Below are 27,734 nucleotides of genomic sequence, written 5' to 3' on the forward strand. Positions count from 1 at the left end.
AAAGAGCCCCGCTTGTCCTCCCTGCACAGAGCCCCGCTTGTCCTCCCTGCACAGAGCCCCGCTTGTCCTCCCTGCACAGAGCCCCGCTTGTCCTCCCTGCACAGAGCCCCGCTTGTCCTCCCTGCACAGAGCCCCGCTTGTCCTCCCTGCACAGAGCCCCGCTTGTCCTCCCTGCACAGAGCCCCGCTTGTCCTCCCTGCACAGAGCCCCGCTTGTCCTCCCTGCACAGAGCCCCGCTTGTCCTCCCTGCACAGAGCCCCGCTTGTCCTCCCTGCACAGAGCCCCGCTTGTCCTCCCTGCACAGAGCCCCGCTTGTCCTCCCTGCACAGAGCCCCGCTTGTCCTCCCTGCACAGAGCCCCGCTTGTCCTCCCTACACAGAGCCCCGCTTGTCCTCCTTACACAGAGCCCCGCTTGTCCTCCTTACACAGAGCCCCGCTTGTCCTCCTTACACAGAGCCCCGCTTGTCCTCCTTACGCAGAGCCCCGCTTGTCCTCCTTACGCAGAGCCCCGCTTGTCCTCCTTACGCAGAGCCCCGCTTGTCCTCCTTACACAGAGCCCCGCTTGTCCTCACTGCACAGAGCCCTGCTTGTCCACCCTCACTTTCTGTTTTTGGACTCCTTGTAGAGACACACAGGCAATTGCTGCAGGGACAAAAATATACATATTTTTTAACCAATGTATATATATATATATATAAATAATGGTATTGTCAAGGATGGCTGCGGTGTAGGCCTTAAAGGACAACTGCAGCGGTATGACACTTATCCCCTTTCCACAGGATAGGGGATAAGTGTTTGATTGCGGGGGGTCCACCACCATCTTTGATTGCGTGTGACCTCCCACGAACTCCCTAACGGGGCACCACCATTAGCGCTCATGGTGAGCGCTAAGACGCGTAGTGTCGACCTAGAGGTCAACGGTGACGCCCTGTCTCCTCACCGTCCCCATACAGTTCTATGGGGGAGACGGGGAGGCACGAAAGCTGCCTCCCCGCCTCTCCCACAGAGATGTATGGATGAGGCGTGCTGGCTGCAACATCATGCTGCGGCCGGCATGCCCCCTGCACGGGACAGCCGCGGCCCCGTACAGGAGATCAAAGGGGGTCCCATCGGTCGGACCCCCGCGATCAAACACTTATCCCCTATCCTTTGGATAGGGGATAAGTGTTAATCATGCTGCAGATGTCCTTTAAAATGTGCGTGTACCTTAACAGTATTATCTACATTATATAAAAGTTTTTGCTGATCACTGGTACACTTTAAATGGGCACTGTCACCAACTTTATTTTTTGATATGTTGTAGTACTTATGTACTACAACATCTCTCTAATATACTTTTATTTTTAATTTTTCATTAAAAAGGTTTAATTTACATTTAAAAACCGGCTACTGAAAAAGGACTGATTTTGGAGTGGCAATCAGTCCTTTTTCAGTTAGGCTGCACTCGCTCCCTGCCTGTCAATCAGACAGGCGGGAGCGAGCGCATTGGCTCCCCGGCCACTCCTCCCGCACATCGCCGCCGCCTCGTTGCCGCCGCTGTCCCTGCACGCCCGCTGTCGGACTCTGCAGTAACTGCAAGTGTAATGAGGGAGCGGGGTATGCGGGGTCGGAACGGGCTAGTGCCGTAGGGGGGGGGGGGGTTCAGGGGGCTAGCAAAAAAATAAATAAATAGGATGGTGGGAGCTACTCTTTAAGGACTAGAACATGTTCTTTCTTTCAGCAGAGTCTGGGATCCGGAATTTCCGTGGCAGGATGTCTGACATGGAAATTCCGTAGTGTGAATGGAGGAGAAAAGTCACATTGAAAATAATAGGAGGCTGCTGCACTGGAAATTCCGCAGTGGGATGTGCCCTTACAGTTGCGTCTTGGCTGTTCACAAAACAACCAGATGGCAGAGAAGTCACAAGCGAGTCACAGTCCCACATGACTTACAATGAGGCAAAAAGCAGTTTGTGGCTGTTGTCCCAATGTAACACCATTGACTAACATTACATACGGCATTGCACGGTTATTGTCACTGTGTAGCCCCAGCCCAGCGTTTCCTAACCAGGGGGCTTCCAGCTGTTGCAAAACTACAACTCCCAGCATGTCCGGACAGCCAAAGGCTGTCCGGGCATGCTGGGAGTTGTAGTTTTGCAACAGCTGGAGACACACAGGTTGGGAAACACTGCCCTAGCCTAATAGATTCCTTTTATAATATTTGGTCAGTATTTTTATAGTGTTTTACACACTGACCAAATGCTGTGTGTGAACATATATCCAGGGACCCGGGGCAGGCACTACATGACGGGCGGTATCAGCCGGGCAGGTGTCCGGGCGGGCGGGAGGCCGAGGACCTGCTCCCGGAGGCGGCCGTGCACTCTGGGTGACCCCGCTCTCCGCTCCTCCTCCTCTCTCCCCACAGCTGCATTGTGGAGCGGCCGGGAGTCCTCACAGCACACGGACAAGCGCAGCCGCGGTCTCCGGGAACATGTAAGTGGCGCTGCGGTACCGCATGGTGAATAGTGCAGGGCTCTAGCTAAGTGTTCCCGCTGGGGAGTTGTTGTTTATTATGATAGTATTGCTTCCTATATCATCTCTGTAATGCCCTACAATCTGCACAGTGTGAATGGGGCGCGAGCGTCAATCCAAAATGGGCTGTGTGGGAAATGTTTTGGGAAGGGCAGATGCCGCATACAGGTAGGGGTGAAGCACCTGGGTTCTGAGGGTGTTACTGGCAGCCTGGATGGGGAAACTGGATCTGACAGTGGCCGGAGAGATCCCTGGATCCTGTGAGGATCTGGTGAGTAGATCTGCAAGAGGTCCAGGTATTGTGCTCTTAGGGGTGTATTCACACACATTGGATCCCTTGCAGATCCGCAATGGCTGATTTTATAAAGCAATCACTTTTTTCACGTCAGCCAAAAATATATAAGAATTGCGCTGCGAAGCCGCAATTTACAACTTAACCCCTTAAGGACTCAGGGTTTTTCAGTTTTTGCACTTTCGTTTTTTCCTCCTTACCTTTTAAAAATCATAACCCTTTCAATTTTCCACCGAAAAATCCATATGATGGCTTATTTTTTGCGTCACCAATTCTTCTTTGCAGTGACATTAGTCATTTTTACCCAAAAATTGACGGCGAAACGGAAAAAAATATAATTGTGCTACAAAATCAAAGAAAAAACGCCATTTTGTAACTTTTGGGGGCTTCCGTTTCTACGCAGTGCATATTTCGGCTAGTAATCGTGTGTGAACGCACCCTTAAGTTAGCTTGTACACTAGCCTCATATGAAGTAGAATGTACGCACACTAGATGAGATCTGCATGACGTTGGGCATAACATAAATTGGCGTTCTGCAGATTGTAAAGTGCACCGCACAGGTCAGGAAAGTTTCCGCAGTGCGTAGATGAGGGGTTAATAATCACATTTACTTTGCTGGTACTATAACCTGTAGATGTGTCCATCTAGTGTGTATTTAATCTAAGGGCCCATGGACAATACGGAATTACCACCGGGAGAAATTCTAGGCAGCAGGCACCAGCTGAATGAATCGCTGATATGAACGCGTGGCCGTGCGCGGCGATGTGAACGTGTGGTCGTGCGCGGCGATGTGAACGCGTGGTCGTGCGCGGCGATGTGAACGCGTGGTCGTGCGCGGCGATGTGAACGCGTGGTCGTGCGCGGCGATGTGAACGCGTGGTCGTGCGCGGCGATGTGAACGCGTGGTCGTGAACGCGTGGTCGTGCGCTGTCCCCATGGATGGCAATTCAGTTCTAGGTGGAGTCCTGATCTGGAATTTCTGCAGTGTTCACAGTGCAACAGAATTGAAGACAATGGGAGGCTGCTGCATTGGAATCTCTGTAATTCCACAATGTGCAACTTTATTATTCTAATGTGACAGCAATCTAATGTGTATCCTAAACATGCAGCTGTTTTCAGGTACTTTCACAGGGGTCAGCATATTACAGTGGGTGAGCATGCCCCCTGCCACTTTATTCACTTGTTAGGAGACTGTCATCCCATCATATTAGTCCAGGGGGATTCTACGTTCCTTCCATTTGTAACGGAAATGGCATATAGAGAAGTGATCACCTCCACAGCACAGGGAGAGCCGGGTCCTTGTTCTGGAGATTGGGGGAGGTTCCGGCGGTCAGACCCCAACCAGACATTATCCTCTATTCTGTGGATACGGAATACATTTTTTTGGGGAGGTTAATAACTCTTTTATAGAAAAAGAAAGGACCTCTATACTCAAACTGTTCAGTTTTATTGATCTTTATAATCATCTTTATGATCTATCTGTAGTATCTATACCTTAAAGGGGTACTCTGCTGCTCAGCGTTTGGAATAAACTGTTCCGAATGCTGGGGCTGGCGCCGGGAGCTTGTGATGTCACGCCCCGCCCCCTCAATGCAAGTCTATGGGAGGGGGCGTGACGGCTGTCACGCCCCCTCCCATAGACTTGCATTGAGGGGGCGGGGTGTGACATCATGAGGGGGCGGGGCCATGACATCATGAGCTCCAACATTCGGAACAGTTTGTTCCATACGCTGAGCAGCAGAGTACCCCTTTAATGTTTATAAAACTGAGATTAACCTTAAACTGACATTAGATAAGCATCTGCTAAATCTGCCTGTTTGGACAGAATTGGCGAACCATCCAATGTGTATGGGGGCGTCACAACTCTCCCCTGAAGGCAGATGGCTGGGCTTCATGGATTTCAACTGCTCAAGCCTATTGTTCTTGGGGAGATACGTCTGGCTGCTGCTTTGTCATTCAGAATACATGCACGCTCTGGTGAGCTGAGTATACATGTATGGGTGATGTCGGAAGAGATAACTGTTGACCAGACTATCCCAGCTATAGTGTCAAGCAACGTGGAAAGAAGTTGTACAATTAGTTTTGTATAATAAGTTGTGGATCTCTTCTTTCGATACAGGTTCCTCAAGTGGGGCTTTCCTGCAGCATTTCTCGCCACCATTGTTGGGATATATTTGCTGCCATCACCAATTGACCCAGAGCCATTCATGTAAGTGTTATGCTGGACCGAGGAAAGTATACAGGAGGGACAACATGGTAATGGTTGGATCATGTTCCCCTGGTCCCTGCAACACGTATAATGGTAATCGGTAATATTGTCTCCTTGTTTCATGCATTCAGGTTTGAAAAGCCGCCATCTTTAGATGGACCATTGGCGATAAACCGAAAGCTGCACCATGGGAAGAGAGAGTTTTATGGACAGCTGAAAGGTCCGGAGTCCTTTACCAGTGATCATGAAGGTGAAGACAAAATAGATTCTATTTCTTGGCAGATGATAAAACGGTTAAATGTTCTTCAGTATCACATACAAAGACAACTATACCTGTGAAACCATCTGCAGATATCCTGTCCTCCCTGTGCATGTAGTGGCCCTCATTTACTATTGCAAACCCCAAATGTTTTGTTGGGTTGTGCGCCAGATTCTGTCGCATTGCGCCAGAAATTCTGTCTGCGTTAGATTTTGCACCAGAATTGGGAAAAAACCCAACTAACTCTCCATTTTGCTAAGAAAACACGAAAAAGGGGCGTGGCCACCAGAAAGGGGCGTGGCCACCAGGAAGGGAAATGAAGGGAAAGGGGAAACTGTAGTAAATACCGTGGAAAATAAATTGTAGGGAATTAAAACCCACAAAGAAACCTACACAACACTCTTAGTAAATCAGGGCCATTGTGTACAAGGTCGTAACTCCACCCCCGTTTTCCTGCAGACTATGGGCCCATTTACCGGTAGGCATTCATGATACATACAATGGAACTATGTACCAGTCCATGTAAGCTGCTTTCACACTATAAGATGATTCCGTTTTAAAGATCCGTTCAATGATCCGGCCGTTACAAAATCTCATACGGCCGTTTGAAAATCCCATTATAGTCTATGGGGTTTTTACATTATCCGTTTTAACCCGTTATATGGCATTATTAATAACGGACGTTATTTTGTGATGGAAGATAGTAATGGGAGAAATAGTGCATGTACTATTTCCTCGGTTCATTCTCCCGGCACAAAATAACATCCGTTATTAATAACGGGCTATGGCGGTGTGTTCTGTGATATTCTTGTATCCTGTGACTACTTCAATAAAGACTTACAGCTTTTATCCGAGACTCTGGTGCTGGACATCCATTTCTTCAGTATTTAACATAAAATCTAGCCTTAAACAATAGGTCATATTGTGAAAATACATTGCCTTTACCATGATAAAGCTTTTATATTTTTCACTGGGGTTCCTAAAAATATAATTTAAGGCAGTGTTTTTCAACCACTGTGCCGTGGCACACTATTGTAAGGTGTGCCGTGGGAAAAACACCCGCCGGGTGTTTTTACCGCGGGACATCTGTGTCCCGAAAGTTGCTTTCGGGACACAGGGATGCCTCTATTAAGTCCCTGCGGCCCCGCGTTTACTTTAAAAACGCGGGGACCTCCGCGAGATAGTGCATGGAGTGACGTCCCATACGTGCTCCCAAAGCAACAATCGCGGAGGACCGGAGCAGCGAGGAGGACGCGCGCTGTCAACTTGGTAAGTGTTACCAGCGGCTCGTCTCCTTCGGTGTTCCGAGCACAGCTCCTCCGGTCCTGGGACCTACTGCTATGGCCGGACCGGAGGAGCGGTGCTCGGAACACCGAAATGGGGCAGTACACAGGCATACAGCCTCCAGTAATACACTGTATGGCTGAAGGCTGTATGTCTGTGGGGGAACTATACTGCACCTAATGTGGGGGAACTGTACTGCACCTAATGTGGGGGAACTACAACCTAATGTGGGGGGAACTATACTGCACCTAATGTGGGGGAACTACAACCTAATGTGGGGGGAACTATACTGCACCTAATGTGGGGGGACTATACTGGGCATAATGTGGGGAACTATACTGCACCTAATGTGGGGGGACTATACCGGGCCTAATGTGGGGGAATTACAACCTAATGTGGGGGAACTATACTGGGCCTAATGTGGGGGAACTAAACTGGGCCTAATGTGGGGGAACTAAACTGGGCCTAATGTGGGGGAACTAAACTGGGCCTAATGTGGGGGGGACTATACTGGGCCTAATGTGGGGGGACTATACTGGGCCTAATGTGGGGGAACTATACTGGACCTAATGTGGAGAACTATACTGGACCTAATGTGGGGGGACTATACTGGGCCTAATGTGGGGAAACTATACTGGGCCTAATGTGGAGGGACTATACTGGGCCTAATGTGGGGAACTATACTGGACCTAATGTGGGGGAACTATACTGGACCTAATGTGGGGGACTATACTGGACCTAATGTGGGGAGAACTATACTGCACCTAATGTGGGGAGAACTATACTGCACCTAATGTGGGGGGGGGGGACTATACTGCACCTAATGTGGGGGAAACTATACTGCACCTAATGTGGGGGAAACTATACTGCACCTAATGTGGGGGGGACTATACTGCACCTAATGTGGGGGGGACTATACTGGACCTAATGTGGGGGGGACTATACTGGACCTAATGTGGGGGGGACTATACTGGACCTAATGTGGGGGGGACTATACTAGACCTAATGTGGGGGACTATACTGAACTTAATGTGGGGGAGCTACAACCTAATGTTGGGGAACTACAACCTAATGTGGGGGAACTACAACCTAATGTGGGGGTAACTATACTGCCAACCTAATGTGGGGGAAAATAAGATATATGCAGTGTGCATAGGAATTTGTTTATTACTTTATTTGTATTTGTATATTACTTTATATATAGTCAATATAGGCCAGTGTTTCCCAACTAGTGTACCTCCAGCTTTTGCAAAACTACAATTCCCAGCATGCCCGGACAGCCGTTGGCTGTCCGGGCACGCTGGGAGTTGTAGTTTTGCGACAGCTGGAGGCACACTGGTTGGGAAATACTGATAAAGGTACAGAGTACATTTTTTTAAACATTTTCTAATGGTGGTGTGCCTCGTGATTTTTTTCATGAAAAAAGTGTACCTTTGCACAAAAAAAGGTTGAAAAACACTGAGTTAAGGTAGTCTGTACACAAAAGGCAATAGCTGGTTGCCGGTCTGTACAGCAGCAGTTACTACTCTCTCTGACCACATCCAGATATTAGCTGAAGCTGCACTTTCCCAGTTTACCAATAGTCGCCCTATTTTTAGCACCCTCATCCCATTACCTGGTGATATTTATAGCTTTCACCCGGTTGCAAGGGAGGGAGGATAAGATATAGACAGCGGGGAAAAAAGTATAAAGTAGGAAAGTATAAGGGGTCATAGTGGAGACACTACAGTATATAGGGGAGAATAGGCTGGTGGTTTTCTCTGTATGGCTACATGGTATCAGAGCAGGCGGCATAAGGTTCCATTCGGCTGCTGCTAATAACATGCGGCTATTTGAGACATATGAGGGAAGGTCAGCAGTGTGTTCGGAAAGATAATGGGATGAGGAAATTGTAAATAACATTAACTTGTATTACAGAGATGAATATATATTTGCTCACAGTAGGCGAGAGTTATCAACACCTGTAAAGAGGAAGAGGGGTGCAGTTCAGTGGGCACCAAAGTAGTACACATGACGAATTTACAGGGTTGTTCTACTCTGCAGCACTCACTTATGACCTCTACACGACTAGAAATTATACTTATACGAGCAAAAAGGGGCGGGTGCCAGTCACAATCATCTAGCCGAAGGATTTGTGTAAAACTATGCTGCCACACAATGCCCAATAGCACCATGATGGGGCAACATCCGGCAGCCATTGGACATCCATTGCGAGTGTGGTTTCACCCAGAGACGTAGCTTGTAGCCTCTGGGCCCTATGTGCCAATTATAATACTGGTCTCTTATGGGGAAGATGTGCTTTGGGACCCTCCTTAGGCAGCAGGGCCCTAGTGCGACTGCTTCCTCTATAGCTTCACCCCTGGTTTCACCTGCACGTGATGATCGTGACTGGCGCCCTCTTCTTGTCCCGATAAGTATACTCCCAAGATGTGCGGAGGGCAGAAGTGAGTGCTGGAGAGCAGAACTTTTCTACTCCCTAGACAACCCCTATGAGCCCAGGTTTATTGATCTGCCTGGTTTTGCCTATAACAACCAATCACAGCTCAGCTTTCATATCATGACGCACTCTAGTAAAATAAAAGCTGAGCTGTAATTGGTTGTTATAGGCAAAACCAGACAGTTTTGGTTTCAAGTACATTGATAAATCTGGGCCAGTCATTACTTTATAATGGGCTATGGAGGTTGTCAAGGAACGTGACGATGAGGATTAGACCTTAGATGGACGCCATTGCTCAGTCACCTATATGAACCAGTTAAAGGGGTATCTCTGCTTGTCTCAGGAACTGCACAGAGTAGAAGAGGTTTGCTATGGGGATTTGCTTCTAAACTGGGCGGTTCCCGAGACACGTATCATCAGAGAGCACTTGGACAGAAAAGAACAACTCAACTTCAGCAGCTCATAAGTACTGAAAGGATTAAGATTTTTTAATACAAGTAATTTACAAATCTGTTTAACTTTCTGGAGCCAGTTGATGTATAAAAAAAAGTTTTTCCGTGGATAACCCCTTTAAGTTCTAGATATCTAAAGTTACAGCAGCCTTTTATTATCAGTCATAGAACTATTATTTAGTTACACGACCACCCAGGTGATATAAGGGAATTCATATCCTGCTCTCCTTCTTTGTTTCTATTTGTCCTGCCTATTTTAGTGAATAACTTTATTTCTCATCAAATAATAATTCTGGAATATATTTTCTTATAGCTCCACATTGTGCTGTTCCTCTGTTATCCTTACTAGGAATGTAGGACTCAGTAGCCAACTGGGTGATACCAATTGGGATTTGAGGGGGGGGGGTCCCTACACTGTCTGGCCCTGTCAACTTGGTCTTCAACAGCGTATGGACAAGAACTCAAATGCTCACACCCCATTGGCTATTTAGTCATGTATTTCTGGTAAGTGTAACATTGAAATGACACAACAAAGTGCTATAAAAAAAAAAGAAGTTTCAGAATTGTTACTTAAAGGGGTATTCCAGGATTTTTTTTTTTATTCGACTATGCTACAGGGGATGTAAAGTTACTGTAGTTCATAATATAGTGTCTGTACCTGTGTGTGATGGTTTTTTCACAATTCTTATGTGATTTTTACCCCAATATTTATTTTTAACAGCATACAAAATGACTGTTCTCTTAGATATTTCCCAGGTTGCAATGCAGTTGAGACCTGACTCACTAGTAAGCTGATGACAGGGAGCATGTCTGTTTCAATGGGTGGAGGGATCAATCTGCAACTAATGTAACAGCTGGAGGCACCCTGATTGAAAACCACAGGTCTTTTGAATGGATGCAGCTCATTTATGTTTCAATAGGTGGGGTGGCTGATGTGTGGGAGGGAGGAACATGGAATTATGGGATTTGTAGTCAAAAAAGAAAAACTCAAACAGGAAAAACCAGTTCACAAACAGCTAGCCACAGTGTTATGGTAATTTCATGACATAGCCATTTAGCCCCAAGACAAGCGCAGATCCTTCCTAAGCATGTCCATTACTGTCTGCCAGGTACGTACTAAAATCACCTTATGGTGGAGAACCCCTCTAAATGGTAATACAAGTATATACTAAAACAGGCAGGTCAGGCGAGGCCACATGTGAATCTATTGACCTATGGCAGCCTGGGGATTCCTTTTCATATCCTTTGGGACCATTTAGGCTTGAATTGGAGTTGACCACTTCCTGTCTCTTACATGGTTCCCACAAATTGAGAGATCTGGTCTAAGGTCTGAATATTTCTTTATTTTGTGATATGCTGTCTAAAATTCAGTTAGTTGTCTGGGGTCTAATATTAAAGGGGGTACTCCGCTGCTCAGCGTTTAGAACAAAACTGTTCCAAATGTTAGAGCCGGCGTCGGGAGCTCGTGACATCATAGCCCCGTCACGCCCCCTCCCATAGACTTGCATTGAGGGGAGGGCCGTGACATCATGAGGGGGCAGGGCTATGACATCACAAGCTCCCGGCTCCAGCGTTCGGAACAGTTTGTTCCAAACGCTGAGCAGCTGAGTACCCCTTTAATATAGGGGGTCTGAATATGTTTACCCTTGCCCTTTAGTATAAGCTACACCTCTTTAAAAGGATATTCCCGTTCCCATTCCTGCAATATAACAATTCAGGGACATAATTTCTTATAAGACATTGTGCTGTTCCTCTGTTATTCATTATAATCTTTTTTTGACTTATAAGGAACATTCCCAGGCCACAATAGTGTGTATAGGTGGTTCCTGCATTCTGCTGGGAACACATGGTCTGATCTTCAGTTACCACAATATGAATATGACTGTAGATTCCAGATAATATATTATCTCCGTGTAACCCCTGTTATGTCGTGTGATTTCATGTATAGGAAACCTTTATACTGGCACTGTGGATGGAAAGCTGTGGATGATTCATGGAGAGCAGCTAAAGTTTATAACACAGATGGGGAAGAATGTTTCACAATGTGGTGAGTTCCTGTGTAAATGTTACTAGTGTGTGGTGAACCAGGAGAGTTATGGTGTCTGGGGTGTTGCGGTGATGTAAGTGCAGGGTCTGGTGGTATTAACCCTTAGATGTCGTGACGCCAGGGTGAGGTTTCCTAAGTGTTAATGGTCCTACCGCCAACTGTCCCAGAAAAGGTAGGGAAAATACCGGAATGTCCACAGCAGACTTAAAGAATAAACTGAAGAACTTTACTTGAAGATTTTATGCAACAGTCTCTATACATAGTCTCTTAAGAGGTAACCGGAATGCAGGTTCCTCACAGGTTTTGCTGGGACTTTGAAGCAATGAGCTTTGATGCAGACCACTGTGCTACTAATTATAATATTTTAGCTTGTAGTAGTCACACAGGATTTGATAGATTGAGCTTTGTAACTCACGGTTTAGTGGCTGCAGGTTCTTAGGCTTTGGCCTAGATGAATTGTGATTTCTGCTGAGATGTGCTTGGCTTTGTAGTGCAGGAACAAGAGAGAATTTAGTGGCTACAGCCCTTTATATAATAAGGGGCTGGACTAATTTCATTGGTCAGCAAACCTGTAAGTCCTGAACCCAGTGAACTCTGGGTACATCACATGACCCAGTAAGGTCCTTAAGCAATTATACATTACAACTGAACATCACGTGACCCGAGAAAGATCCTATACATAGATATTTCCTATACATTAAATAATATATTAACATAAGTTGTATCAGGCGATCAGGGGTAAGCCCTGCAGGAGTGCCCTATGGGAATAAAGGGACTCTGGCTGAGGGGACTTTAGACAGAGACAGGACCAGGTCCTATACCGGAACACCACAAGTGCATGAGAACAAACATTTTAATAAATATACTGAGCTGTAATAGGCCACCCCTGGAGGATCATGGGGTTCTTACTGTATATGACTTTGATATCATACACGGACATCCAGAGACTATTTTTCTAGAAAATTGTGGCATGCTCCATGTTTACTGTATGACCAACATAAGGCAAAAAACATTATACAGTGCCACAACAAGCCCCATACATCTCCACAATATATTCTGTTTTCCACCATACATCCTCCTGCATGCAGCTCAGAGGCCTAAAAATGTATCCTATGAGATCATATGATAACTTATATATCTACAGTAATACAGCAAAGAACAATACAATGCATATGTGTCCATAAATGTATTGTATTTTAGGTATCCCTGAATATGAACCAGTGTGTGGCCGTCCACATGGGGTTCGAATGGACAATGATGGCTATCTGATTGTGGCCGATTCATACTATGGATTATACCGGGTACATCCACAAACTGGGGAGAAGTCTCTTCTGATCTCCAATGAAGAAGGTGATGAAAATGATGTACTAGGCATTTACCAGCTTTTATCCCAAGGATTTTTATCTAGATTATCACTTTATTTTATTTTTTACAATGTGACCTTCACCATTTACTCTTAATGTCTGACAGGAGTGGATGGAGTTTCTTTTCGATTTTTGAATGGTCTTGAGTTGTCCAAGAATGGCACCATATATTTCACAGATTCAAGCAACAAATGGGGTAGACGACATCACAGATACGAGGTAGGTTACAAATTCAGTCATAGCAACTCCACCGGGACACCAGTTTGCCACTAAAACAACAATATCACATTAAAAAACTAAAACATAACTATTTATGTACAAATGATCAATAGGGTGATACAGTCAGAAATGTATGATCACTGTATAAGAGGAAGTAGTAAGTGTGGCTACTATGATGATATTTTCCTCTTATTTTCTTTCTAAAAGACAACCCTCTTTAAAATATAGCGATAAATGTCCTAAAGCCAGCAAACTCTTAGTTATAAAACAAAAGGAATGTTACACCATGTTTTTAAAGCTATTACCGTATATACTCGAGTATAAGCCGACCCGAATATAAGCCGAGGCCCCTAATTTCAGTCCAAAATCCCAGGAAAAGTTATTGACTCGAGTATAAGCCTAGGGTGGAAAATACATCATCCCCCCCTGTCATCATCCAGACCCTCATCATCATCACCCTGTCATCATCCCCTTGTCATCATCCCACACACCCCTTCACCATCCCCTTGTCATCATCCCCTTGTCATCATCCCCTTGTCATCATGCCCTTGTCATCATGCCCTTGTCATCATGCCCTTGTCATCATCCCCACCCCCCTTCATCATCCCCTTCCCCCTTCATCATCCCCTTGTCATCATCCCCACCCCCCTTCATCATCCCCTTCCCCCTTCATCATCCCCTTCCCCCTTCATCATCCCCTTGTCATCATCCCCACCCCCCTTCATTATCCCCTTGTCATTATCCCCACCCCCCTTCATCATCCCCTTGTCATCATCCCCACCCCCCTTCATCATCCCCTTGTCATCATCCCCTTGTCATCATCCCCTTGTCATCATCCTCTTGTGAACTATCCGCCCTCAGTGGTCTTCAACCTGCGGACCTCCAGAGGTTTCAAAACTACAACTCCCAGCAAGCCCGGGCAGCCATCGGCTGTCCGGACTTGCTGGGAGTTGTAGTTTTGAAACCTCTGGAGGTCCGCAGGTTGAAGACCACTGCGGCCTTCGACATCATCCAGCCCCCTCTCACCCCCTTTAGTTCTGTACAGTACTCGCCTCCGCTCGGCGCTGATCCCGTCCTGCAGGACTGTCCGGTGGGGAGGTCGTCCGGTGGGATAGTGGTTCCGGGCTGCTATCTTCACCGGGGGCACCTCTTCTCCGCGCTTCGGGCCCAGAATAGAGGGATTGCCTTGAGGATGACGCAGAAGGACGTTGGTAATGAATGTACCTCTGCGTCGTCGTCAAGGCAACGTGACTATTCTGGGGCCGGGCCCGAAGCGCGGAGAAGAGGCCTCCCCGGTGAAGATAGCAGCCAGGAACCACTATCCCACCGGACGACTTCCCCACCGGACAGTCCTGCAGGACCGGACCAGCGGCGAGCGGAGGCGAGTACTGTACAGAACTAAAGGGGGTGAGAGGGGGCTGGATGATGTCGAAGGTCGCAGTGGTCTTCAACCTGCGGACCTCCAGAGGTTTCGAAACTACAACTCCCAGCAAGCCCGGACAGCCGATGGCTGCCCGGGCTTGCTGGGAGTTGTAGTTTTGAAACCTCTGGAGGTCCGCAGGTTGAAGACCACTGCGGGTGGAGAGTTCACTCGAGTATAAGCCGAGGGGGGTGTTTTCAGCACGAAAAATCGTGCTGAAAAACTCGGCTTATACTCGAGTATATACGGTAGTTATAAATATCTACATATCTGCGTAAAGCACATTTTTTCTCGCAAGATTTGACTGCAAATCAGGTTCTATTGTTGTGCAATACGCTTGGGAGAAAATAAGTTACATAGTTAAGTTCCCCTTATGCTGCAGTAAATTCTCATGAACTTCTTAAAGCCTAACCACACACGTTACCAAAGGGGTTGTCCAGCTAAAACATTTTTTTTTTTTTTCAATAAATGTGCCCAGGCTGATAACCTCCATTATTGCAGCGCCTCGTCTCCATCGCACTACAAATCCCAGTGCTGCAGACTATACGTCACTTTGCCTTTCAGCCAATCACTGGCGGTAATGATGTCCCGCCTCTGCCAGTGATTGGGTGAGTGGCAATGTTATGTATTGTATGCAGCATCGGGATGTGAAGCGCTGCGGTGACCAGGTGCCACCATAACAAAGGCTGCAAGGAAAGTAAATACAGTTTTTTATTTTATCACACAGGCTGGTCACCTTTGGCCTTGCTGGGTGAATGGGATCCTATGGATATGTTTGGCATTTTCATGATGTTAACCTTGCTTGAGTATAACATAAAGTACAGGTTTTAAAACCGGCATTAAAGGGGCATTCCATAGGAAACATAATGTTTTCAAATCACCTGGTACCAGAATTGCAGATTTGTAAATGACTTCTATTTAAAAATCTAAATACTTCCAGTACTTATCAGCTGCTGTATACTACAGAGGAAGTGATATGGTTCTTTTCTCACACAGTCCTCTCTGCTGACATCTCTGGTGTATTTTGGGAATTTCCTCCTGCTCTGAACAGTTCCTGACATAGACAGTGGTGGCAGCAGAGAGCACTGTAGACAGACTGGAAAGAACTACACAACTTTTTTTTCTGGAAGATACAGCAGCTGATAAGTACCTACAAATCTGTAAAACTTTCTGACACCAGTCGATATAAAATGTTCTCCCTCCGGAGTACCCTTTTAAATCTAATAAAAAAAAATAAGGGCATAGTATATTTTGTATTTTTAATAATGTAAAAATAACTATTCATATTACAAACACACATTATTTGTTATAGTTTTTTGGACACTTTCTTTAAAGGGTGTTTTGGGGGAAGAAGGGTTAAGGGCACTTTACTTGCATGAGTGCATAATCTGTCAGAATAGCTTGTACAGCTCCTTGTTTGGTGGCGGATTTATTATTAATGTACATTAATTCTGCACTTTTGCGTTACAATGCTCTAAAACTGTGTAAACTCCTGTCATTTTTTATTAAGAATTATTTATTTAAAGTGTAACTGTCAATTTTATGGCATGTCAAAAGTTTTGATCGGTCTGGGTCTCAGTGCTAAGATCCATACCACTAAGGACAACAAGCGCAGAGAAGTGCCCACTTTGCTGTTCCCTCCCCAACTCATGGCGATCTTTGCCTGGCTGCTCTATTACAAATCTACGGAGCATCGAGATAAAGATTGCTACAAGCCGAGTGAACAGCAATGCTGCGCACTTCTCCCAGCTCATTCTTCTGTTTGGTGTAGGTCTCAGCACTGAGACCCAGACTGATTAAAACATTTGACAAAAGTTTTTCTAAATGACCGTGCCCATTAAACCACATTTTCAATAGCAGAAAACAAACTATTCCTTTGCAAAGGGAAAGCGACCACAAAATACAATGGCATTGGCATATAAAAGTACAAACATGTAGGTAGCATCCACACATGGTCGTGTATAATAGATGTGTTTGGGTTTATTTTATTGTATTTCAGGTGTTGGAAACAAATCATAGGGGTCGCTTAATACGATATGATCCAGTGAGGAAAGAGGCTAAGAGCTTACTGAATGACCTCTATATGGCTAATGGTCTGGCTTTATCACCCGAGGAGGACTATATTTTAATAGCAGAGACCAGCATCTCCAGAATCATACGGTAAATGGTAGCACCCAACCCCCCCCTTTAGTATCCCTTATGGCTCCTGTACATGCTCGAAAAAGGCCATACCTAGAGCATGCTGCAGTTTGAAAAAATGTCACTGAAGGGGATTTACTAAAATCAGCGTATTACACGGCAGTCACTGGTGTTCCATTTGCCAGACTTATTTAGAGCCAAATCTTGCTCTTGAGTGGGCATGCGCTGTGCCACACTTCTACGTGATTTATGGTGGCACCAAGCTGGTGTAGATTTCAGCTACAACTTAAGCCAGTTCTCTAGTAGATACGGGAGAGCTAATATGTGCATATATTGTAGTAGTAATAAATCCAGTGGGCAATTAGGCCACAACCTCTTCTGAGCTAAGCCCTACCCAAAAGGTTGTGACATTTTTGACGCTGTGTAAGAGGTTATTAAATTCCCCCTTTTTATGGCAAAAAATCTGAGAGGTTAAACTTGCTGGGATTAGGTTTATCCCGAATTCAGACAGTTGTCTCAAGTTGTCTCTGGTTATGTGGTTATGTGTACCAGAGGTGTTGTAATCATCACTTATAGATCATATATAAGTCATTGAGCTTTAAGAAGTTAAAAGGGCAACTTACTATTTCTAGACACTGTGAACTGATCCCTGGAGTCCAGTCTGGTCGGACAACACTTGTTCGAATTTTATCTTAAAGGGGTACTCCAGTGAAAACCTTTTTTCTTTTAAATCAACTGGTGCCAGAAAGTTAAACATATTTGTAAATTACTTCTATTAAAAAATCTTAATCCTTCCAGTACTTATTAGCTGCTGAATGCTACAGAGGAAATTCCTTTATTTTTGGAACACTGATGACATCACGAGCACAGTGCTCTCTGCTGCTGACATCTCTGTCCATTTTAGCAACTGTGCATAGCAGATGTATGCTAAGGGCAGCATGGTGGCTCAGTGGTTAGCTCTGCTGCCTTGCGGCGCTGGGGCATTGGGTTCAAATCCCACTAAGGGCAACAATAAATAAAGAGTTATTATTATTATAATGACGCCAGCAAAGAGCACTGTGCTCGTGATGTCATCAGAGAGAATTCCAAAAAGAAAAGAATTTCCTCTGTAGTATTCAGCAGCTAATAAGTACAGGAAGGATTAAGATTTTTTAATAGAAGTAATTTACAAATCTGTTTACCGTATATACTCGAGTATAAGCCGACCCGAGTATAAGCCGAGACCCCTAATTTCAACCCAAAATCCCAGGAAAAGTTATTGACTCGAGTATAAGCCTAGGGTGGGAAATACATCATCCCCCCCTGTCATCATCCAGACCCCCGTCATCATCCAGACCCGTCATTAACATCCTCATCATCATCCCCTTGTCATCATCCCACACATCCCCCCTTCATCATCCCCTTGTCATCATCCCACACATCCCCCCTTCATCATCCCCTTGTCATCATCCCACACATCCCCCCTTCATCATCCCTTTGTCATCATCCCACACATCCCCCCTTCATCATCCCCTTGTAATCATCCCACACACATCCCTTCATCATCCCACACACCCCCCTTCATCATCCCACACCCCCCCCCTTCATCATCCTCTTCTCATCATTCGCCCTCAGTGGTCTTCAACCTGTGGGCCTCCAGAGGTTTCAAAACTACAACTCCCAGCAAGCCCGGGCAGCCATCGGCTGTCCGGGCTTGCTGGGAGTTGTAGTTTTGAAACCTCCGGAGGTCCGCAGGTTGAAGACCACTGCGGCCTTCGACATCATCCAGCCCCCTCTCACCCCCCTTTAGTTCTGAGTACTCACCTCCGCTCGGCGCTGGTCCGGTGCTGCAGGGCTGTCCGGTGAGGAGGTCGTCCGGTGGGATAGTGGTTCCGGGCTGCTATCTTCACCGGGGGCGCCTCTTCTCCGCGCTTCCGGCCCGGAATAGAGGCGTTGCCTTGACAATGACGCAGAAGTACGTTGGCAATGAACGCACCTCTGCGTCGTTGTCAAGGCAACGTGACTATTCTGAGGCCGGGCCCGAAGCGCTTAGAAGAGGCCTCCCCGGTGAAGATAGCAGCCCGGAACCACTGTCCCACCGGACCACCTCCTCTCCGGACAGCCCTGCAGGACCGGACCAGCGCCGAGCGGAGGTGAGTACTGTACAGAACTAAAGGGGGGTGAGAGGGGGCTGGATGATGTCGAAGGCCGCAGTGGTCTTCAACCTGCGGACCTCCGGAGGTTTCAAAACTACAACTCCCAGCAAGCCCGGACAGCCGATGGCTGCCCGGGCTTGCTGGGAGTTGTAGTTTTGAAACCTCTGGAGGTCCGCAGGTTGAAGACCACTGCGGGTGGGGGAGTTCACTCGAGTATAAGCCGAGGGGGGTGTTTTCAGCACGCAAAATCGTGCTGAAAAACTCGGCTTATACTCGAGTATATACGGTAACTTTCTGGCACCATTTGATTTAAAAGAAAAAAGGTTTTCACCGGAGTACCCCTTTAAAAAGCAGGTTACACCCAACATTTGTGAAAACATTGTACCAGTTTTCAGTATATATGTTACTTCTGCATTTGTTTTCATGTAATATCTTCTTTATTCCACCTGCATAGCTACTGGTTAGCAGGTAGTAAAGCTGGAGTGAAAGAAGTATTTGCAGACAATCTGCCAGGCTACCCAGATAATATCAGAATATCTACAGTGGGCACATACAGGATTGGAATGTCAACCTCACGCTTTCCTGGATTTTTCCCCCCATTTTTGGATGCCATTGCACCCTATCCTGCCCTAAAGAGGCTTATTGTGAAGGTATGAATAAGTGTGTTTCTCATGTTCTATTTTCATTATGTAGTTCAGTGTCTCGGACTTCAGCTATTACACACTTGTTCAAATTTATCGATCTGCCTGAAACCAAACATATCTGGTAGAGATGAGCAAATTTACAGTAAATTCAATTCGTCACGAACTTCTCGGCTCGGCAGTTGATGGCTTATCCTGCATAAATTAGTTCAGTCTTCAGGTGCTCCCGTGGGCTTGAAAAGGTGGATACAGTCCTAGGAGACTCTTTCCTAGGACTGTATCAACCTTTTCCAGCCCACCGGAGCACCTGAAAGCTTAACTAATTTATGCAGGAAAAGTCATCAACTGCCGAGGTGAGAAGTTCGTGATGAATCGAATTTACTGTAGGTTCGCTCATCTCTAATATCTGGTATTGCCCATAACAACCAATCACAGCTCAGCTTTCCTGTTACCAGAGCTTGTTAATATACACTGCTCAAAATATAAAGGGAACCCTAAGATCACACATCCTAGATCTGAATGAATGAACTAATCGTATGAAATACTTTTGTCTTTACATTGTTGAATGCGCTGACAACAAAATCACACAAAAATTATCAATGGAAATCAAATTTATCAACCCATGGAGGTCTGGATATGGAGTCACACTCAAAATCAAATTGGAAAACCACACTACAGGCTGATCCAACTTTGATGTAATGTCCTTTAAAACAAGTCAAAATGAGGCTCAGTAGCGTGTGTGGCCTCCACGTGCCCGTATGACCTCCCTACAACGCCTGGACATGCTCCTGATGAGGTGGCGGATGGACTTCTGAGGGATGTCCTCCCAGACCTGGACTAAAGCATCCGCCAACTCCTGGACAGTCTGTGGTGCAACGTGGCATTGGTGGATGGAGCGAGACAACTGCTGACACACTCAAGCCACATGAGGTCTACCATTATCTTGCATTAGGAAGAACCCAGGGCCATCCGTACCAGCATATGGTCTCACAAGGGCTCATCTCAGAACCTAATGGCAGTCAGGCTACCTCTGGCAAGCACAGGGAGGGCTGTGCGGCCCCCCAAAGAAATGTCACACCATTAGTGACCCATCGCCAAACCGGTCATGCTAGAGGATGTAGGCTGCAGAACGTTCACCATGGCGTCTCCAGACTCTCGCGTCTGTCACATGTGTTCAGTGTGAACCTGCTTTCATCTGTTAAGAGCACAGGCACCAGTGGTGAATTTGCCAATCTTGGTGTTCTCTGGCAAATGCCAAACGTCCTGCACGGCGTTGGGCTGTGAGCACAACCCCCACCTGTGGACATCGGGCCCTCATACCACCCGCATGGAGTCTATTTCTGACCATTTGAGTGGATACATGCACATTTGTGGCCTGCTGGAGGTCATTTTGCAGGGCTCTGGCAGTGCTCCTCTTGCTCCTCCTTGCACAAAGGCGGGGGTGGTGGTCCTGCTGCTGGGTTGTTGCCCTCCTACGGCCTCCTCCACGTCTCCTGATGTACTGGCCTTTCTCCTGGTAGCGCCTCCATGCTCTGGAAACTACGCTGACAGACACAGCTAACCTTCTTGCCATAGCTCGCATTGATGTGCTATCCTGGATGAGTTGCACTATCTGAGCCACTTGTGTGAGTTGTAGACTCCGTCTCATGCTACCACTAGATTGAAAGCACCGCCAGCATTCAATAGTGACCAAAACATCAGCCAGGAAGCATAGGAACTGAGAAGTGGTCTGTGGTCACCACCTGCAGAACCACGCCTTTATTGGGGGTGTCTTGCTAAATGCCTATCATTTTCACCTGTTGTCTGTTCCATTTGCACAATAGGATGTGAAATTGATTGTCAATCAGTGTTGCTTCCTGAGTGGACAGTGTGATTTCACTGAAGTGTGAATGACTTGGAGTAACATTGTGTTGTTTAAGTGTTCCCTTTATTTTTTTTGAGCAGTGTATTAAGCTGAGCTGTGATTGGGAAAAACCTAGACCATTTTGGTTTCAGGCAGATAGATAAATCGGTGCCAGCAGTGATGCAGCTATTGGACCCAGTGGTCACTTGAGGGCTTCCCACAGTCTGGGAAACATATGTAGAATCAAAACACTTTGGTCATTTTTTTTGTTAAAAGAATGCTACAGAATATTAAAAATATAAAAATATTTACTTACCCCTGGTGCTCCCACAGTGCCTCCGGCATCCTGCTCTGGTCCCGGGCTGCAATCCTCTTCCTGAAAGAGTTTCATACTGCCGCTCAACCTATCATTAGTTGCAGTGATGTCCCGCCTCAGCCAGTGAGTGGCAGTATAACTTTCTGGGCCTAAGTGTTCTCTCAGGAAGAGGAATGGAGCAGGACACCGGAGGCTCAGCAGGAGCACTGGAGGTAAGTACAGTTTTTTTTTCTTTATAATAATAAAATATATAATATATAGTGTGGAATGAGCATTCTTCTAACATAACCCCTTTAATGTTGTACTAAACTCAGGGGACGATTAAGTCATATTTGGTGTTTTGTGGCCTAGACTATGTTCTGGCTGGTGGAACCCCAGCAGAAAAAGTTCTGTTTATACAAGTCTGTTGCCCTAGTAAGTGTACCATAATTGTATGCATTAAAGGCAGTTCTACATCACTGCATAGAGGTTAATAACAAACAGCTCTTTGTTCAATAAAGGAGCACTTTTCCATAGACGACATTGAAATATAATATCTTAATTCCAGTGTACCAAGTAAACAAGCACCATGAGTCAGCTCTTTCCCTCCCAACGTCACCTCTTTATAAGGGAAATGCTGGCAGGAGACACATGTGACATATTCCATTTTCCCCTTTCCAGATTGTATCATCTACATGATACAAATACAAATGCATGATGCCACATATATCATTGTAGAATTCTCACTGATCTCTCCTGGATTTATTTTTGTATTTTCATTTTCTCCATATTGTCTGCTAAAAAGCACTACAACTTCTGACAGGACTAGCACCTGTATGAATTTATTAATTTCCTTTAAATATAAACACAATGCAGCATCATGTGAGGACCATATAGTATAGTAAGCTACTAAGTGGGTTGGAAACTTACCATGTTCAGGGTAAATTACAGTATATACAACAACAAAAAACGTGGTCTCAAATGGCTGGAGGTGCTCAACCCCAAATGCAGTTGTGCATTTATACTGGGGGAGCAGATCCTGCCCTTGTAGTCCGTTGCTAGGGGCGATCCCCAGCATAAAAATGCATCCAATGGAGGATGCCTGCAGCGGACTACAAGTGCCACAATAGAATCCTACACCAGATAGACAGTGTGGATATGTAACAATTAGAATAATACAATACAGGAATATGGGTGCACTACTGTGGTAGATGTATACAATGACATTGGCTAATCCCTCAACACTGATGTTAAAATTGAGACATTCGCCAGTGTATCCTTATATGAAGGACACACCGGAGCCCGCACACCAACGCCAAGGTTTCTCAGATGGCATGGGACCTAACGCTAACCTACCTGTGCGTAATAAGCAAAAACCAGGGGCCAGTGGGCAATTACAGCAGCACTAGGCCGACATGCAGCCTGCTCCCAGTTCCCTCCAGCGTGACTGAGCACACATACAATGGAAGGGGGGAGAGAGGCTACAAGCCCCACCCAAGTTGGCTGATATAGGTGCATGGCCTCACAGGTGCAACCCTAATGCTGCCTGGAAAGTGTTCAAGGCGCATTAACATATGGAGTTTACACACCTCCACGTATAAATTTATAAACAACAACAAAAAACGTGGTCTCAAATGGCTGGAGGTGCTCAACCCCAAATGCGGTTGTGCATTTATACTGGGGGAGCAGATCCTGCCCTTGTAGTCCGTTGCTAGGGGCGATCCCCAGCATAAAAATGCATACAATGGAGGATGCCTGCAGCGGACTACAAGTGCCACAATAGAATCCTACACCAGATAAACGGTGTGGATGTGTAACAATTAGAATAATACAATACAGAAATGTAGGTGCACTACTGTGGTAGATGTATACAATGACATTGGCTAATCCCTCAACACTGATGTTAAAATTGAGACATTCGCCAGTGTATCCTTATATGAAGGACACACCGGAGCCCGCACACCAACGCCAAGGTTTCTCAGATGGCACGGGACCTAACGCTAACCTACCTGTGCGTAATAAGCAAAAACCAGGGGCCAGTGGGCAATTACAGCAGCACTAGGCCGACATGCAGCCTGCTCCCAGTTCCCTCCAGCGTGACTGAGCACACATACAATGGAAGGGGGGAGAGAGGCTACAAGCCCCACCCAAGTTGGCTGATATAGGTGCATGGCCTCACAGGTGCAACCCTAATGCTGCCTGGAAAGTGTTCAAGGCGCATTAACATATGGAGTTTACACACCTCCACGTATAAATTTATAAACAACAACAAAAAACGTGGTCTCAAATGGCTGGAGGTGCTCAACCCCAAATGCGGTTGTGCATTTATACTGGGGGAGCAGATCCTGCCCTTGTAGTCCGTTGCTAGGGGCGATCCCCAGCATAAAAATGCATACAATGGAGGATGCCTGCAGCGGACTACAAGTGCCACAATAGAATCCTACACCAGATAAACGGTGTGGATGTGTAACAATTAGAATAATACAATACAGAAATGTAGGTGCACTACTGTGGTAGATGTATACAGTGACATTGGCTAATCCCTCAACACTGATGTTAAAATTGAGACATTCGCCAGTGTATCCTTATATAAAGGACACACCAGAGCCCGCACACCAACGCCAAGGTTTCTCAGATGGCACAGATGGTATATAAATTACAGTATATACCATAATGAATCCAAGCGGGAGGCTGCTGCTGCTGCTGTCGGGCTGTGTAGGTTGGCAACAGTGTCAGAAATCCAATGTAGACAAAAGACACTGCTGCGCTGTTCCTTTCTAGTGATTACTTTTCTTTGCCTTGCGAGGGGTTTTCCAGTCCCAGAATTTTTTTTTAACAATTTGCACAAGAATCCTTTTCACCTTCCCCCTTTACTCACAGCAATTGTTCCAACACTCCCGCGCCCCATTTCTATCTGTGATGTGTCAATCCCACAGGAGCTGTCCACTGAATCAGTCTCTGACCAAGGTAGGTTCACAGCTGTGGCCATTTACTGGCATAGCGTACAGTTGTTGTGTGGTTGACATGTCACAGGAAGCAGCACTAAGCTAGGAGCATTGGAACAGCAGCTGAGGGGCAGTGGGGCAGGTAAGTATGACTTTTTTTTTGGTGTGGCTGGAGTTGTACTTTTCAGCGCCATCATTTAAAAATTATATTGCCTTTTTTTATTTTTTTTTACTAAATATTCTCTTTTTTTTTTTTTTAAATTGAAAAAAAAAAACAGGAATTTACCTATGTTTTTCTTTTTTTTACATGAGTTGATCTTTGTAAGGCATAGTTTGCTTTATTCTACAGGCAGGTAAAATGTCAGAAATACCAAGATTTTATAGTTTCTGTTTTACTGTTTTTACAGTTGAAATAAAAAATAACAAGGACAGTAGTGGTGAGAACCCTCATTTAGCAGATCAGACTCCAATTGGTAGGGAAAGGGAGGGCATAGAGAAAAAAAAGGCCAAATCCATGGAGCAGGGGCTTTTTATTGATTATGACATTACAGGTAAAAAGTAGTAAAATCCAGCACACTCACCTTGCTGAGTCCAGTGGTTGCTCTGCGGTCTGCCTTGTTGCGTATGCTTATTTTCTATGATGCACTCTCCCTGCCATGCTTATGACGGTTAAGTCCACTGCTGCCAGTCACTAAGACTGTAGTGTTTCTGTACATATACAGAAGTACCAAGTGAGGCCAGAGCACTAGTGCCGGACTCAGGAAGGTAAGTATATTACTAATTTACAGGCCCAAATTTTATTTTTATGTAAACTTTAACTTAAAATGCTCAAGTCATCTACAATTAGAATACTAGTATTTTTAAAAAAATTTTTAAAGAAAACTTATGGTTATATTACCTGAATATTGCAGGGTATACGTAAGAAGAAAATAGATTTAGCTTTATATCAGCTTTTGCTTTGCTCATAGTAGTAACCGTGCAATCACTGACTAAGGGGTTGTCAGGAGAGGCAAGTGAAACTATATTACTTCAATGCAAAACTAAATCTAATGGCATGGCTGCCGATTTGCTCGGTCTGCAAAAACAAAAAACCCCACTAGTACAGTGGTCCCTCAAGTTACAATATTAATTGGTTCCAGGACGACCATTGTATGTTGAGACCAAAACTCTATGGAAACCTGGTAATTGGTTCTGAAGCCCCAAAATGTCATCCAAAAATAGGAAAAAGTGAAAATTTAAGAAAATTTTGTAGATAACTAATACAGATAAAGCAAATCCTTACATATAAAAGTAAGAAAGATCTGCTGGGAGCTGTAATCACTGTCTATGTCAGTGTTTCCCAAGCAGGGAGCCTTCAGCTGTTGCAAAATTACAACTCCCAGCATGCCCGAACAGCCAAAGGCTGTCCCGGCATGATGGGAGTTGTAGTTTTGCAACAGCTGGGGGCACCCGGCTTGGGAAACACTGGTCTATGTAGAGGACAGGAGCTTCTTCAGGGTCCTGTACAGTACACGCAATGTCCTAAAAAAAGTAACATGGAGTCGCCCTCACCTGGTGTCCAAAGGAGCAGGTAACCCTGGTACAGGTAAAGAGTACAGAAGAACATGTAATACCTCCCTGTACTGTAGGGGGCACTACTAGACATCAGTCAGTGCATACGCTTCAGGAATACAGGGGGTTTTACCAGTAAAATGCCCATTCTGATTGGTCACTTCTTCCGGCCATTGGCGCGTTTCACAGATCTTGACTGTCTGTAGCATTGTATGTTGAGTCTGGTTTCAAGTTACAATGGTCCAGAAAAGACCATTGTATGTTGAAACTATTGTATATTGAGGCCATTGTAAGTTGAGGGATCACTGTACTGTGATTATTATGCCCCTATTGCTCCACGCATATACCTGACTGTTCAGAGAAATTGGGACACGTTGACTGCAGAACTACTCTTTTGCAAATGATGGCCGAGCCGACAGTTTTTGTTTCGTATTGCAGTACTGTCGTCAGTGATAAAAGGTAGAGTTACTCTTTGAACAGTAGAATATCCATGTAATCATTCCTTTTTGTGGATTTCTGTAGATGACCCCACTATCCGCGTACAGCATCTTGCTGAAGAAGCATGGCTTATTTCTTGAAATGAATACACTTGGGGAAATAGTGGACAGCTTTCACGATCCAGATGGAAGTGTAACGTGGGCCATAAGTGATGTCTATGAGCACCAAGGAAAACTCTATTTGGGTAACACAGATTTGCCCTTCCTAGTAGTATTGTCAGCATAGTCCAGCTGGACGATGATATGTATGTTACCTGGTCAGTAAATATATCTGGCCTTTTATATACTTGGTTTAAATGGAGTCCTGTGCTGTAGGCCATGTATTATGTCTCAAACTGTTTATTTTTTATTTTTGTAATAAAACTTTAAACATATGTTTCATTTTGTTTCATTTACAGAAGTATGAAGGCAAGACCACATTGATGTACTCTTAGAAAGATATAAGATTATTGGTATAAAAAGACCACCTAAGCGGCACCCTCTAATCTCAGGATCGGGCACGTTGTATTTCTCTTTGTAATTAGAAAGATTAGCTGTGGTGATGGGGAAAAGTGTCAGAGCGGTGACCGCACAGACTGACTAAGCTCCACTACAGTAAAATGCAGATAAAAGGTCGGATCTGCCGGCTCACCAGGGAGTCTAATGTGATGCCGCGCACTTTCCCAGCTTATAACTAGTGATCACAGCGGGCATTTGGAGTCAGCTCTGTGCAGTCTGGGCAGTATGTCAAAAGCTTTAATGGCAGTAACCCTTTAAGGACCAAGTCCATTTTAGCTTTAAAGACCAGGCCAATTTTCATTTTGCACTTTCGTTTTTCTCCTCCCCTTCTAAAAATCATACCGCTTTCAATTTTCCACCTACAGACCCATATAAGGGCATGTTTTTTTGGGTCACCAATTTTACTTTGTAATGAGAAAAAATTAGCAAATTTGGGCTTTTTTTTTTTTAACGCGTAAACCATCAACCGTGAAATTTATTAACATTTTCATAGTTCAGATATTTACTCATGCGGCAATACCACACGTTTATTTTTGCTTTGTTTTTTTAAATGGGAAATGGGGTGATTCAAATTTATTAGGGGAAAGGCTTATTCACTTTTTTTTTTAGCTTCCATAGGGACTATAACATGCAATCTTGCAATTGCATACACTGTTCAATTCTAGGCTTTGGCTCAGCATTGATCAGTGTTATCAG

General features: G+C 45.3%; 1 protein-coding gene across 1 annotated transcript; it reads left to right on the forward strand.

Annotated features, from left to right (window-relative positions):
• The first annotated feature begins 2,306 nt into the window (after positions 1-2,306).
• LOC130367000 (adipocyte plasma membrane-associated protein-like) lies at positions 2,307-26,895 on the forward strand. Its single transcript, XM_056569383.1, has 9 exons — positions 2,307-2,472; positions 4,923-5,012; positions 5,144-5,262; positions 11,393-11,491; positions 12,692-12,841; positions 12,962-13,074; positions 16,494-16,654; positions 19,223-19,418; positions 26,566-26,895. Coding segments are annotated over exons 1-9 (1,131 nt in total). The 5' UTR covers positions 2,307-2,470; the 3' UTR covers positions 26,767-26,895.
• The last annotated feature ends 839 nt before the right edge of the window (positions 26,896-27,734 follow it).

Source organism: Hyla sarda, chromosome 4 (genome assembly GCF_029499605.1).
Source record: "Hyla sarda isolate aHylSar1 chromosome 4, aHylSar1.hap1, whole genome shotgun sequence".
Lineage (NCBI taxonomy): Eukaryota > Metazoa > Chordata > Amphibia > Anura > Hylidae > Hyla > Hyla sarda.

Excerpts from the sequence above, each read along its gene's own strand:
- LOC130367000 (XM_056569383.1), top strand. Across the intron at positions 11,492-12,691 it reads GAAGAATGTTTCACAATGTG|GTATCCCTGAATATGAACCA; the intron begins GTGAGTTCCTGT and ends ATTGTATTTTAG. Across the intron at positions 12,842-12,961 it reads TCTGATCTCCAATGAAGAAG|GAGTGGATGGAGTTTCTTTT; the intron begins GTGATGAAAATG and ends AATGTCTGACAG.